Source organism: Magnolia sinica, chromosome 9 (assembly GCF_029962835.1).
Source record: "Magnolia sinica isolate HGM2019 chromosome 9, MsV1, whole genome shotgun sequence".
Classification (NCBI taxonomy): Eukaryota; Viridiplantae; Streptophyta; class Magnoliopsida; order Magnoliales; family Magnoliaceae; genus Magnolia; species Magnolia sinica.
The window spans coordinates 25,082,046-25,098,775 of NC_080581.1; the positions used below are offsets into that span (position 1 = coordinate 25,082,046).

General features: G+C 38.6%; 1 protein-coding gene across 2 annotated transcripts in view; it reads right to left on the reverse strand.

The window, feature by feature from the left end:
* Positions 1–16,730, reverse strand: part of LOC131254742 (uncharacterized) — a 98,080-nt gene that overhangs the window by 69,906 nt on the left and 11,444 nt on the right. For both annotated transcript variants that reach the window (XM_058255458.1, XM_058255457.1), the window contains exons 6-7: positions 15,878–15,952; positions 9,072–9,143 (exon numbers count right to left, since the gene is read on the reverse strand). In XM_058255458.1, coding sequence (XP_058111441.1) covers positions 9,072–9,143; positions 15,878–15,952 — 147 coding nt within the window. The remainder of the gene's footprint in view (positions 1–9,071; positions 9,144–15,877; positions 15,953–16,730) is intronic.

Consider the following 16,730-nt stretch of genomic DNA (forward strand, 5'->3'; position numbering starts at 1 on the left):
AAACTACTTTGAACCAACAAATAGTCATAGCTAGGCAGTCCACCGTGGCCTCCAAAGGTTCACAGAACAATAAGGTATCATCTGCAACTTGCAGATGATTGATTAAGGTAGATTTTCCACCAAAAAAAAAAAAAAACAACGAAACGGACCCACTTCTTGTCCTCTAGACAACATCCTGAAGGCCTCCGAAACAACAATGAACAAAAAGAAAGGGAAACAAATGGTCCCCTTACATAAGGTGCCTAGAATACTTGAATAACCAAACGGGGATCCATTGATTTATTTTTTTTTTAAGACACAGGGTGTCCCCACCTCTTTTTGAAGTGAGACTAATCCATGCGGATACACGCAATCACCCACAACCACGTGTATCGGGTAAAGCCAAGGAGGGGAATCAAACCCTCACCTGTAGGGAGCAAACCTACGGTGAAGACCATTCGCCCAAACCTACAGGGATCCATTGATTAGAACCGAAAATGTGGCAGACCCAGCACGACTTTGGATCCAACCCCTCCACTTCTGCCCAAACCCCATCCTACAAAGCATATAATTTAGAAATTTCCAGTTAACATGGTCATAGGCCTTTTCAAGATCAAGTTTACAGATGATACCCTATCCACCAACTCGATAGTAGGAGTCCATGCATTCATGAGCAATCAACGCACAATTCATTATCTATCCACCAAACACAAAAGCATTTTGGGAGGTGGACATAACCTTACGAAGAGCAAGCCTGATTCTGGAACTGAGGAGCGTAGCCACTATCTTATAAGGACTTCCAATGACGTTGCTTAGGTGTAAGTCCTTTAAGCTCTCAGCTCCTTCCAACTTCAGGATTAGGGCTATGAATGAGTTGCCCATCTCCCTCAGGATTCGACCTGAAAGGAAGAAGTCCCGGACAAAGTCAATAACATCCCAATTAATCAATTCCCAAAAAGTTTGAAAGAATGCCATTGGATACATGTCGGGTCTAGGAAACTTATCCCTTTCAAAATCAAAAAGCACCTTTTTTAATTTCATCAAGGGAGCAGGGGTTTTCCAGAAATTCCTTTCCTTCCAGAGAGAGACAATCGAAGGAAAGATTATCCAAAGCAGGCCTATCGAATTCATCATATGACAAAAGTTAAGTATAGAAGCTTACCATCACAAATTTAATGTCATTTTTACCAGTTAGGCGTTTAACGTTGACAACCATAAAGGAAATGGCATTAGACCTGGCTCTTGCGCTAGCAACTACATGGAAGAAAGGGGTGTTTTTGTCTCACTCCTTCAACCAGACAGCTCTGGACCGCTAACGCCATTTTATTTCCTCAACTCTACCCGCATACTCTGACAGCGTCTTTGTCTTTTGAAGGAGTACTCCTCACTAGACAGCACTTCCCCTTCCTCCTGAATATTCAACACCCAAATCTGATCTAGGATCTCAGTCATTTCCTTTCTTTTGCCAAAGACATCGTTGTGCCACAGCTTGAGCTTACCTTTGAACAACAACAATTCTTTTTTTGAGAGAGAACAATATTTTACTGGAAAGCGCACTAAAAGGCACGAAAGAATAAAAAGCAAAAAAGAAAAAGAAAAGAAAAGCCCCCCAACAATCCTAGGAAAGCTTTACAAAGGCCGCCCACTCAAAAGTGAAATCTTTGATCCTACAAAGAACATTATCAACTGAAATTGGTTTACAAAAACCACGTGCATTCCTAGCTCCCCAAACTACCCACAGAATGGCCATACTATGAAGTCTCCAAATGGTTGTTCCAACCATTCCAGAACCGCCCTTGTGCCATGCCAAAAGGAGATCCTCAACCGCCTTAGGAATCACCCACGTAGTGCCTAAAGAAAACAAGAAATGATCCCAAATCTTCCTCACAAACAGGCAATGGAAGAAAAGATGGTTCATGAACTCCAAATCCTGCATACAAATCAAAAACACATTCGTCAGGATGAGAGACCGTCTTTGAAGATTACCAATGGTGAGAATCCTCCTCCCCACCAACCAAACAAACATCGCCACACAAGGAGGGGCACCGTAAAACCAAAGATGAAATGGGTGGGGGGAGGCACAATAAAGAAAAAATTTAGATATCATATCATAAAAAGTCTTCACCGAAAAGAGCCTCGAACCATGAGCATTCCAAACCATAGAGTCATGATTCTAACTTAAAGGCATACTATTTCGAAGCAAGGCAAGTAAACCCACCAAATCTTCAGTTTCCAGACATCTGTCAAATTCCTGTCTGTGACAGGTAGGATTCCAAACTGAGGAGTCACAAGAGGAGAAACAGTTAGCTACACCAAGAAATTTGTCGGGAGCAATCCTAGCCAATCTTGGATATAAATCTTGCAAAGTTGTATCTCCACACCATATATCAACCCAAAACTTGTTTTTATGCCCATTGTCGATAGAGAAAAAGATTGCTTTTTGCACCAAATGTTTGGTTGTCGCAACTACCCTCCATATAGAAGTTGCTCTATAAAGGGAAGATCTCCTAACCGACAACCGACCTCGATGCACTCCGTACTTATTAGCAATGAGCTCCCTCCACATTCTCCCCCGTTCAAAACCAAACTGCCAATCCATTTACCAAGAAGAGCAGTATTCGTCTGTTCCAGGATCTTCATCCCCCCTTTCTAATTGCACTAGTTTGCAAACCTCTCCCTAAGACCCTCTCCCAAAGAAATATCTTCTTAGCTTTTCCAATCTATTGAGAACCGATTTAGGACATTTGAATAGAGACAGGAAATAAATCGGCATGTTAGCAAAAGTTGTCTTTAAAAGTATCAACCAACCGCCATAAGAGAGATGACGACAAGCACTCCAACTAGCAAGCTTCCTCTCTATCCTTTCAATAACCTTATTCCGCAGGTGGGTTGGTGGCTTACCAATACACAACGGGAACCCTAAGTAGGTTGATGGAAAATCTCCTGCTTTACTGCCAAAACATCTAGCTAAAGAAAGAAGGTCACCCCTATTGACATGGATTCATAGCAATTCAGACTTTGCAAAGTTTTCCAATCCCGAAACTGCCTCGAAACACACTTACTTTATAGAGATTATCTACCAAGACCAAATCAGCATCACAAAAGAGGAGTTTTTGCATACTAAAGGCGAGAGAGAGAGTAAATTTTTAGCCTCCCTGAAGCCATTAAACAGATCGTTCTCCTCTCCCTTGGTAAGCATCTTTCTAAACGCTTCTCCAACAATAATAAAAAGATATGGAGAAAACTACCTAAGGTTTCTCAAGGCCCAAGAAAAAAAAAAAAGAACAACCTTTAATGAGCACCAAAAAGGAAGCGGAATGAGCACATGCCCTCATCCACCCTCTCCATTTCTAACCACAACCCAACCTATTTAGCATATAATTCAGAAATCTCCAGTCAACAACATCATAAGCCTTCTAGATATCCAATTTGCAAACTATGCCAGACTTTCCCTCCCTGTACCTGGCATGAATGCACTCATGGGCGATGAAAGCACCGTCTTAAGAGTTGTTGACCTCCAACAAATGCTCCCTGATTTTGAGAGATAACCTTCCCAAGCACATTTCTAAATCTCGAAGCCAAGATTTTTACAAAGATCTTATAAGGGCCCCCTATCAAGCTAATAGGTCTGAAGTCTTTAAGCTCTTATACGCCCTTTACTTTTGGGATAAGAGCCAAAAATGTCACTCCAAGTTCAACATAAAGACTGCTTCGCTCATAGAACTCCATGATAAAATCCATGACATCCTTTCTGAGTAAAGACCAAAACTTCTTAAACAAACAAACAAAGAGAGAGAGAGAGAGAGAGAGAAGAAGAAGAAGAAGAAGTTCCAGCCCTGGCCCTTTGTCCCCACACATCGCATCCAAAGAAGCTTTAACTTCATCTTCCGAAATTTTCGCTTCAAGCATCAAAGGATCTTCGCAAGAAAGGGATTGAACTTGAAGATTGTCGAACCTCAGCCTTTCCCGCTGCTCCCTTTGAAAGGAGATTCTCATAGAACTGAACTATTGAATCAGAAACATTGTTCTCATCCAATACTCGTTTCCCATCCAATAATATATTGGAAATTTTGTTTGCACATTCCCAAGCACTAGCCATATTGTGGAAATGGCACATGCTCGTCTCCTTCCTTGAGCCATATTGCCATCGATCTCTAACGCCATCTAATCTCCTCTTCTCTAACCATCTGTTCGTATCTGAAAGAAAATCCGCACTCACTTCCCATTGCTCCTTATACAGATCCCCACTCTCTTCTAAAATGCCAAGCTCATAAATTTGATCCAAAATCCCATCAAACTCCGCCTCTTGATTTGCGAGGACCTCCTTCTAAATATTAATCTTGCCTTCCAACAATTTGAGTTTCTTGGTGATCCTGAAACTCGCATATCCATCCACCTCAAACAAGTTCCATCATTCGGCCACCAACTGTTTGAATCCTTTACTTGATAACGTAGGATCCTGATGACCGTTAGACCAAGTAAATTTGGCCCCTTCCAGAGGAAGGTCGACCATATCATTTCGACCCACCCAATCTGCAAAGTTGGCCATGTTGCGAGTGATCCTACTACCAGAAGATTTCTCATGACTAAATCTAATCACACTAAAATCTAAACACCCACATACCAGGGATCATTCCATCTCTGCCTGACACTGTCCAGCTCAGCCCAGAAATTGTCCCTCAAAGCCGAGATGCAAGTCCCATACACTGCTGTAAACACCCAATGGAAACTAGAAGAGATCTCACGAAAGCAAATTGAAATGGAAAAAGATACAGAAACAACATTTATTTTCTTCCAGAGGTCAATGTTCCACGCAAGAATAATGCCTTCATCCAATCTAATCGCATCAACTAAGACCCAATCCTTGTTTTTAACACCCCCAAATGGAATCTATCACCCTCCTATCCACCTTCTGGAGCTTGGTCTCATGTAACACAACAATTCCAGCATTAGATTTTTTTTAGATTCTCTTAACTTGCCCCCTTTTCGCTTTACTCCAACTGTGTCGTAATTGATGGAACATTCAAGGCTGAGCACTTCCCTCCAACCTTTAGGCGACTTCTTTTAGGGATAATCTGGTTATCCTATTGTGCCTGAGTTCCCCTACTGCAAGCAAAATATTTATTAAAAAAAAAAAAAAATCACGAACGTCATCTTCTTGAACCCATATGACATCCCCACCATGCCTCCCACTTGCAGCAGAACATCTTTTGCCCACTGAAACTGTTCCAGCGTGATTGACTTAACCTTATCCGAGTGAGGATCATCTGTGGAAGTATTGTTGATCAACTTCTCAGCCCATAAAGGCGTAATTATCATGGCATCTTCGAGATTCAGATTCGAAACTATAATCACGAGAGGTCTTTCACCTTCCTCAAGGTCAGTGGAAGTTACAACATCCTTGCATACTCCCTAGATATCTTCATCAGTCTCTAAAGTCCCTTTCTCCCAGCTTCCTATTAAATTGCAATCTTCCATGACAAAGTAGTCTTCAGAATCAGTAAGTGAATCTTCTTCTTGACATTCTTCAAAGAGATCATGTGTCATGCCTTACAATCGATTCTCTTCAGTGTTGTCAATGTTGCTTGGTCTTCGAAGCAAGACAGGGGTGCTAAGATCCTACGACTTCTTCGGAAGATGGTCGATTTGCGAGTCTTGGACGCAATCGAGAGAATTAGAAACCAAAGAGTCACGTGCAGAGATCACGTGACCTAAAAGTAGACACAAGGCGCAGAGTCGGCATGCGCGGCCTCTTAAAGCCGATCTCGACCAATATTAAAAAACATGTCTTCATCGTGAGATGCCAGCTCTTCGTACGCTCCTCGTTCATAGCTAGGGTAGGAGTCGAACCTGATAATGTTTCTCGACCCTCGACTTGGTTTCCCTCCATAAAGAGAACAAAACCCGATTTTCGCTCCACATCTGCAACTTTTTTAAAAGAACAAAACCCAATTTCCCCTTCACAACGAAAGACAACCACTAATCATTGACCAGGAATGTGAACCCTCCACTTCGAGTTAAGCTAGCTCAAAGCGAAAAGGTTTGGGACCAATATAATGTCATCAACCTCAAGGGTAACTGCGTAGTGATTCAAAGTTGGCTTGGGGAGACCTCTTTGACAAGCTAGGGGGGAACTTAAGAATCCAACCAGGAGACACCAAAAATATGTCCAGCAAAGACGTGATGCAGACATGCGAGCACCATACTAGAGGAGGGTTGAGCCAGTCTCCTTATGGCTAAATGACCATTACATGGGACCCAGTTGGCCCAATTCACATTCCTAGCCACGTTGAAGACCCCACATGCATGTTTGTGCATCTTTGAAGACCCTACACTGGAAAGAAGCACGTGGGCTGCATATAGGAGCTTGATGGACACGATGATCGGACCAGTGGATCATCATTATCAGACATCTTGATTGTGGACCCTCATGGGCCACGAAATAGTTCAGTTGTTTATATTGTTTACATACATTGTTATTCTTTGTATAACTTACATTTATGTTGAGATTAGGGAGTTAGGAACAACTTTTAATTTATTAAGCGTCTTTATGTTGTTAATCTTATCTAAGAGCGCCTTTTTGTAAAATGTCTTTTCTGAGACAATAAAAGAGAAGGGAATGTGAGGAGCCCTAATGCCATTATTTTGATGGGAAAGGAAAAAAAAAAGTTGTGCTTTCTCTTCTTCGTGTGATTTGAAGAATATTCCATGTGATTGGGAGCTTGGGTGTGGTGTGATTCCGTTCCCCATTCAACGGAGGTGCAAGGCTTCCATTTATCATCTTCCTTCTCTTTTCTTTTCTATCCAAAAGAGGTATTTTTCTAAAAATTTCATCTCTCTTCTTCCCTTCCTATCCAAAACCATCCAAATCATCTTTTTCTTCAACTTTTCATCATCCAACTTCAACCCTAATCGAAATTAACCATTGAGGACCCCAAAATCCCCAACTCCCCTTCATCCAAAACCTTAATTTCCCTCTACCAATACCTAAATCCATCAACCCCTTTAACCAATTCACCCAATTTATTCCTAATTTCATCTTTTCCCTAAATTCTAAAAAATCTTAATTCCAAAATCCCCAATTCTCGTAAACCCTAATATTTCAAAGTTCAAATTTTTCCCTTCCTAATCCTAATCATAGAACCTACAAGTCAGTCCCTTGAGTGTGGAACGTGCATATGCTAAATTGGAAGTTTTATCCTTTCATCGAGCCTAGTTTTAATTGATTTATGTGATTTCTTAGCATGCAGACATGTGATTTAGGTTGAATCAGATTTTATTTCCTATTATTTACTCTTAATTACGTTGTGGGTTAACATCTTTTGTTAAGTGAATTGCATTATGGACTTTTTCATAATCTCCACATTGCATACTGACATTAAATCACGTCCTACATCAACATGGTTAGGGAAGCACGACCACTGGACCAAGTGAATCCGACGCCTCCCATTGGGAAATCTATCAGGTCATGCTTCCCTATCCATTCCAAGAAACCCCTACACTTGCAGAAACTCTCATCTCCGCTTAATTTTTCATGTATGAATCTTACAACATTAAAATCCCCTTAGATGCACTGAGGTATGGGCCATTTATCACAAATAGAGGATAACTCTTCCTAGAATGAGGGTCTAAAGGAGGGGCAAGGACCATAGACCCCTAAGAAAAGCCAGTAGAAATCAAATTTAATATCTCGGAAGACAATGTTTACTGAATACTCTTTTTTTTTTTTTTAAACACGCACACATACCCCCCACATACTCACGCCGTAGTGGGATTTCACCACCTATGGATACTCGAACCCTTGACCGGGTCTTGAAACTCCTAAGAGTCTACCACCGGAGCAAGAGTTTACTGAATACTTACCTAGGCAGAATTCTTCCTTACGCCAAACTGCAGGGTCTCACAAAGAAAGTATACCTTGGAACGATTGAAGGACAATGGCAAGCAAGGCTCTCAATCCACACTCTCCTATTGATCTTAATCATAAGTTGAGTCATAGTGAGGGGTAGTTGCCTCCTAATAAAGAGATGTATCATAGATTAGTTGGCTGATTCCTCTATTTATCTCTCACTCGACCTGATATGGCAATAGCGTATGTAGTGTGGTAAGTCAATTATGCAAGCACCACGAGTTCCTCACTTGGAGGCCGTTGAAATAATCCCGAGGAATTTGAAGACATCTCTTTGGAAGGCTTTTTATTTGTGAATTATGGTCATCTCCACATAGAAGCCTACATCCATGACAAGTTATCTCTCAAGACCTTTGCTTACCTTTCGTAACAACCAAGAATCAACTTGCTGACATTCTCACTAAGAGAACTGTTAAGACAGAATCTATTCATAGCAAGCTTGACATGATAGACATTTATGCCTAGCTTGAGGGAGTGTTGGGATATAATTTATAAGGGCCACTAGTAATAAAAGGAATGTGGAAGACTTATTTGTAATTTTGTTATAAGTTTTTTTTTATAAAAGAATGAGAATAGGGCCTCCTCTCTTTTCATTCTTCTCTCCTCTCCTCTCTCTTCTAATTTTCCACTTCCAATCTTCCAGTCCCTACTATCAGATCAGCAATTAATTTGACATACTAGCAGTCTCAAGAAATATAGATACAACAAACTATGGATTTGTATCTTCAACAAGAGACTAAAACAGAAGCAAAGCATATTAAAAAGTACATAACAAACAACTCAATCAACACTCATTAGTGGGGAGACCATAATCAATTTCACCACTTGGATAATTAGACAAGACAAATGAAATAAATTCTATAGTATGATATGCAAATAATTAGAACAATCAAGAGTGGGATCAAAACAATCACTTATTTGGAAGCAGTTGTAGCCACAAAAATCCGCATGATGTTCTCAACCCCTGTACACATCTATTGTGCATGATAACAGCAAAGCCATAACAAATAGCCAAAAAGCATATGGAATGTACTAAAAAAAAGCAGATCATCAAAAAGAATTCCAAATTTTGAACAATCCAATGTACTAGATGCTGCACTTATCCAATATAGTACACAACCATAAATGATGTGTGTGTGTGTGTATAAACACACACACACACACACACAGAGAGAGAAGGTACCTTTTAAATAAGTAATGCCTGCATCTGTAACTTTACTGCAGGATATTTGCAACTCTTTCAAGTTAACAAGTCCTGAACCAAGGAATGGAAATGTTCAATATCTAAGAAAAACTTACCAAGAAATAACTAATCGCCCATTAACAATTTAAAAACTTCCCAAGAAATGACTACTAGCCCATTAACAATTTAATATCCAGCAAAACAAACAAAGTTGAACTTATTGGGTCATCTCAACAAAATAAAATAACAAAATAGCACAAATGGTTAATGGAAAACAGCAACTATGTCAGCATCTCCGACTATCTAACTTGTTTTCTGAGAAAACACCAGCTCTTCAAATATGAAAACTAGAAGATCACTTTGTAGGCAAATGAATCCCCCAAAAATTAAAGGGAACAATCTTCTCGAAAATCAAAACAATAAATGTTGCATTAAATCAAACTAGCACACTCACCACGAACAAGCCATACAGCTTGGACCCTCTTGATGCAATCAAACTAGGGATTACAAGGTCCCGATCAATGGCCCTCTCAGTCACACAAGTCTACAATAGGAACAATTCGATTTCCAACCCAATAATGGTGTTTACCATAAAAATAATAAATAAATAAAACAATAATGACACGGGTGGCAATAAATCATACTTTCCAGAAAATAGCCTGAATTTCCAGCAAAATAAACACCATTTCCAGAAACTAGGAGCACTTTCCAGCAGGTAGAAAATAATTCTGGCAACCTGATTGTTTCCCGGCAAGTAGAAGCATTCTTTCCAGCGCTCTAACACAAAATCCAGTCGAATTGAATTTATGCTTAATATGCATGCACACTGAAATGGTACATGTGGCCAGCGTTCAAAATATCAGTATCGCTTTACAAATCGCATCCTTAGGATGCAGATATGTATCGGTTATTGCATGGGATATATCGTTTGTATCGGCAATTTATCGCACTTTTTGGAAACATGGGGAAACATTGGGAAAATGGTTACATTTTTTCAATAAAACTTCAGGAATGTTAAAAAAGACCTTAATACACTTTTAAATCATAATATCGCAAAAAAAGAAGTGCACATAATAGGTTTCCTTTGTATAGGGTCAAAAGTTATGCGATGTCTGACTGAACTAATGCAATTGTATTCAAATTGAATGCATAACATTTAGAGCGTATGTGATTATCATTTCATCAAACACTCCTAAATACTTCGAAATTAGTCTTAATTGACAGCTGGTTGAAGGGAAATTTCGAAAAAAAATAATAATATTTTAATAATTTTTAATTAAAAAATGATTTTTATTTTTCAAAAATTGACAAGGACTTTACAAATCAGTAGATCAGCCCGCATACATGCTTGATTTCATGTTTGGAGTGCAACATTGCAAGCAATTTGGGAGAAATTGGGCAAATTTTGAATTTTTCCTAAATCAAACCACCAACACTCTAATTCCGAAATCAGAGTGTATGTGATAATCATTTCATCAAATAATCCTAAATACTTCGAAATTAGTCTCAATTGACAGCTGGTGGAAGGAAATTTTCAAAAAAAAAAAACAAGAAGAAGAAGAAGAAGGAGAACATGAAAGAACAAATGAATAACTAACTCCATGATTTTTTTATAGAAAACATAAAGAACCAATGGATTTGTAACCATTTGACACTGATTTAACATAATTTCAAAACGAAAAACAAAAGCAAAAAATTGAAAATGCTCACCGGATCGAACATGTGGGATGTATCGGCACTACCTATGCGTTTCGTATTGCACAAGTGGGATACAAGATATATCGTGGAATATATCGGTCAATGTCATCGATATTTAAAACATTGCATGTGGCATGCATTAGCTCGAAGTAAACCAACTAAATTGTGGAACATAATGTCCATAAGTGACCGTCCCAAAATTAAATTGGTTAATCCTAACTTCTGATTTGTGGGCACATGTTTGTTGAAATAGAAACATTAGATATTTACCACTTTAAACTGTCCAATGAATGCTCTCCAATCCAATAACTAAATAATCAAAGTAAAATTTATTTTTGGTCCATGATACATCTATATTGGAACCCAAAATCTAGACAATTTAATTTAATATAATTATACGCTTAATACTTTGGATGGAAGTCCTTTGTTTTCTATGGTGAACCCACCTAACAATTGTATATGCTTGACTTTGGGGGGGCATCCCATCATCATGGCAAGGCCCATGAATTTTTTTAATGTATATTTACCAAATATGTCTATTGATAATCAATTTTGCATACACAATTTTCACTAAACATTTCCAGGGAGATGTTTATTCAGAAGCAATTCTGCACCTCCTAGAAGCAACGTCAAACCAGCCCTTACTGATATTTAACATGACAAAGGCTTTAAATCCATTTTGTCATAACAATGCCCTCCAATATGATAAGTTCAATAACATACAGAAAGATATTCCCTTCTCATAGCATCCCTGCAAATTTGATAAGTTCAATGAGAGAGTTTAAGTCCTTTCATCCATCGCACCTTTCCCCCCTTCTCTTCAATAAAGAAGACGAAAGTTATAAAACCATGGACCATAAACTGCATGAGAGGTAGGCTGATGCCAGAGATGATTTCAGCTGGCCATTGCAAAGCTTTTGTCAGAGTTTTAAGGCTTGCAGCCATAGATACTAAAGGTTAAGAGTGCACTTTCAGATGAAGGCACCAGTTACCTCCATAACCATTCCAAGAACCAGCACACAAAAAAATTCCAAATAGAAAACAATGTAGCATTCAAAAGCAAGAAGAAGAGAAGCAAATTAATACTACACAGTATTTTAAAGAGCGGTAGCGTGATGCGTAAAGCTCAGCCCTCTGTAGTGTGTAGCGTAAATACGTAGCGTGTAGCGTAAGCTACACGATACTTCTATTTTTTAATTTAAAAATAGGACAAATATAATAAATAGTGAAAAAAAAAAGGAAAAAAATTATAAAAATGCCTAAAAGATTATTCATTTTATCAATTACAAGCATGTTCCAAAAAGTTATTAGTTATCATTTATCAAAAGCCAATCCACATATATAGGCCAAATCAAATAATTATCACATCAACAACTTTCTAAACAAACCACTTTAATTAATAATGTCTAATTGAAACCACAGGTCACAATTATGGAAAGAAATAAAAATCAAATAGGTTAAAAGTATCAAGTACAATACAAGTGTCACATTCCTCAACATTAGAAACAAAGAAAACGTGAAAAAATAATAAAAAACTAAAATAGTAAAAAAAAATACAATGCAGCTTATGCTACGTAGCTGTAGCGTACGCTACCATGCTACAGGGGATTTACGCTATTTGGGACCCTACATAACGCTACAGCCACGCTACGCTACTTAGCGTACGCTACGGGCGCTATTTGAAACATTGAAACTACATCCATGAGGTAAAAGTATGGTGTAATTAATTGAAGCAAATTCCAAATGTAAATGAAACAGGTTCAGAAGAAACAGTCTGAACTCCTCCTAACACTAGTTTACAAGAAACTATGCCTTTGGTTATGCTGCATTCTTTTCTAATTCATGAAACCAGCTCCTTCCGATATGAAGATATCATGAGCCTCTCATGACTAGGTCTAAATTCTCAAAGCCCAAGAAGGGGAAAGGGATTAGTGGATCTGAAGCGTTGAAAGGAACATATCATATTCACTCATGATAGCTGCTGGCTCGAACATTAAAAGCACTTCTCAAACGGCCTTCATTTGGAAGATTTATGGACCCCCTAGGGTGGCCGCTTTTTGCTGGCTAGTGAGAAAAGAAAGCCCTTACTATGAACCATTTGAGAAGTGGAAACATGACCATCACAAATAGTTGTATTATAGCACGAAGCGTGAAGCAAAGCAACAACATATCATATTCGAGTGCATTGTTCCGAGTATCAGCGATATAATCAATAATATCACCAATATTATCGGTATCGCCAGCTCAGTGATACCAATAACACTAGCATCAAAAATTCCAAGTATCACCAATATATCACTCAAGTATCGCCAATTTTTTCGACTATGTAAATTCTAGGTGTCACTTGTATCACCGATGCATCAGAAATATTCAATAATATCGACAATGTATCGATATTGCCATCCATTTCAGAATTTTTATGGGTGCATGGTTGTATGATGAAATGCATATTTCTATGTGTGTATATGCATGCATGGATGGATGGATGGATCATGGATGGACATATGTATGTTTGTACGCATGGATGGATGGATGGATGGTTTGATGGTTGGTGGAAGGGTACAGACGTATGGGTGGTTGGATGGATGGATGTGTGTGTGTGTGTGTGTGTGTGTGTGTGGATGGAAGTGGATCACACGTGTGTGTGTCTGTATGTGTCATTGTATATATGCATGCAAGCATGGTTCGATGGATGGATGGATCATGCATGTGTTTGTGTGTGCGTGCGTGCATGCATGGATGGGATGGTTGAATGGGTAGGATGGATCCACCATTTTCCCCATGTTTCCCTGAGTCAACGATACGTGTTTTTAGGCACCCATTAAAGAGACATTATTTGATTCCTAAATATGCAAATATGTGTTTGTTTTGCTATACTTGATTCTTAAATATGCGAATGTGTATTTTAGCATCTCCCGAAGTATCATTGAAAACTTCCACCATTTTCCCCACGTTTTCCTAATGTTTCATTGAGTCAGCATTACATGCTTTTAGGCCCCCATTAACAGGAAACTTATTATGCATGCATCTTTTTGCTTATTTGATTCCTAAACAAGCAAATATGTGTTTTAGCATCTCCTAAAGTTTCATTAAGAAATTCTGCCATTTTCCCCATGTTTCCCTTAGTTAACAATACATTTCCAGGTATAAGCAATAATGTCAGCGACATCGATACATGTTTCCATATCAGCAGCCAACGATATATGTAACGATACCAATACTATGAACATTGTTTACGTGGGGAGGGGGGAAGCATCTAAAATTCCCAGTGAACTTGAGATATTCAAACAACACGATATCAAAAAGGATATAAGAACTCAAAAGTATCACCAATAACTTGGTGCTAACAGCTAAGAGTCTTAACAACAACAAAAATTCCATTTTGGTTGTTGGCATGGACTTTTCATTTGATTGATATTAATATCATGATGAATAGTCATGTTTGTTGTGGGCCACCCCAAAGTGGAACAGATCCAAGTTCCCTCGTGAACATATTGCCAAAAGCAACAACTGATTGAACGCCTACCATTAAAATCCTCCTGGGCCACTATGATGTAGTCATCCAAACAGAACAAAAGTGGGGCCCATTGTGGACTCCACCTAGATGATGTACTTTGGCCTCACCATTCAACTGCGGCACCATCTTGAGGTATATGTTGTATAACCACGTCGTCCAATTGCAACCCCATCATGATTTATATGTTGTATACCCACACCATTCACCGTTTGTGGGCCCGCCACAATGTTTATTTGTGATCCAACCCATTGAACATATGTATTGTATATCAACCCCATCCATCATGCGGCCCACTTGATGTATGCATTGTATATCAATGCCATCCATCTTGTGGCCCATCATTCATATATATCGGATATCGTCGCTGCCCATCATGTGAGGCCCAGTTGATGTATAATGTAAGGCCCGGGGTAAGCCCAACAAAGATGTAACAAGATGATTACTGGCTAATCGAGGTACATGAGATTATCCGACACTTGGCAACCGCACATAGAAGACTTAAGTAGTTGAGCATAGATCATACTCATGCATCATACAATGATGGTATGTCAAAAGCCTTGACTTCTTGCTCATTTGCAATTGATTATAGTACACACTCAAATGACATACCACAGAAATGCATCTCCCACCATATGCATTAATTAATGTACCATGCAAGTCAATAGAGTAGGACATCTCCTTTATCGATCTTTGTTACTAAAGCATATACATTCAAACATCAGAAGCCTTCTAATAAGCTTCATAAAATATCTCAAAGCAAGGAAAAATAGTGGGACCAGCATACAAAAACAACACATGATAAGAAACCTGCAGATCATGATTAAATTCAAATGCAAGTGTCCTTGCCACCACCATTCAGTTTTTTTACACATCCTGTTTCTCCCATCAATCCTATTGAAAGGGTTTATGAATCCTGTTTCACTATCCAAGGACCTATGATAAGAAATATCCATATAGAGATTACTAAAGCATTGGAGGTTGCCCATATGTAATGTATCAAAAATATTGTCCATGTGATGTAATGGTTCCTTATATCCCGGTAAATATTGCAAGAAAAGAAAAGTCGCGACTTGTATATTTAACACACATACAATGTTATTCATTGACAAAAAACTAAAGGATGCATGAAAATGACAGTACCATTATCACCTGTCTATTATAAATGCCATTGGTTAAATCCAGTAACATAAGAAATTGAAACAACAAAGCAACAAAAAGTCTGCAGCATTCCATCAAAAAAAAAAAATGCAGAACTGCTAAAATGGCAGCTGTATGCAACATTACTGCAGGTTACACCAAAAAGAGATAAGAGGACAAGGAAAATGTTTGAAAAGATAAAGCATCCTCAGTTTCTCACACTTCCTTTTTTAAGATTTGTGCATCTCATTTATTCTCAGTTTTTAAAACTTATCCCTCAAAGAGAGAGAGAGAGAGAGAGAACTGTTTGTAACACCTTCGTGTCTGAATGCATGGAACATCCACTTCAGAATGTATTCCCTCAGAAGGTGTTTTGATGAATAATTTACTCGAAAATCCTCTCTAGGATTATAGTATGAGAAGAAGAAAATACAAAAGTCAAGACAGTAGTTACCAGAAAGTGGCTTCATATCTGCATCCGTTATGCAGTTACAGCATCTTATATTAAGAGACTCGAGTTTTGTTAAACCTGTCAAATAGAGATAATTGTCATAAAGACCTCTCTGTAGGTGGAGAGAGAGAGAGAGAGAGAGAGAGAGAGAGAGATGATGCTGATGATCATGACATGATGCAAACAGTTTGCCAGGTATTCACACCATGTGTGATCTTCCAATCAATAACAAAATAAAAGTTGCTTGTTTGTAAAATTGAGAGAACCTTACAAGTTAAATATAGATGACAAAGTTCTCAATAAGTCGAAGTATAAGCAGAAGCCCATCCCAAATAAGAACATCATATAGTGGTAACCAATGATAGAAATGAAAATCAGTAAGAAAAATGATGCAAATAAATTTCACATCTACTTCATGAGTATGGGACAACGGAACAAACATGCATAATTTCACCATGGGCTAGAGTACACCCATGTCAATAGTTAGTGTCAGGCTACGATGGTATATCAGTTAAGAAGTCAGATTGGGAAATCTAGGATGTAAAATGTAGACAACAGGTGTACATGCAAGACGACCAGGGTTCTCTTGAAATTTGTACAAGTATGTAGGGAAATGAAGCGTGTCAAATAGATTTCTAAGATCATTTATTCCATTTTATCTCTTCCCATGATTTCAACTTCAAACCAACCAGCCACAGATCTGTAACAGATAATAATAAATTCTGGATGCACCTTTCTCATTGGCCATTGAGCAGTGCAAAACAATCAATGTTTTGTCACTAGCCAATAACTACTTCGCATCTCAACTGCACCTCAATAAGCAGTAATCATATTAAAGCCCACATCACAGTGGACC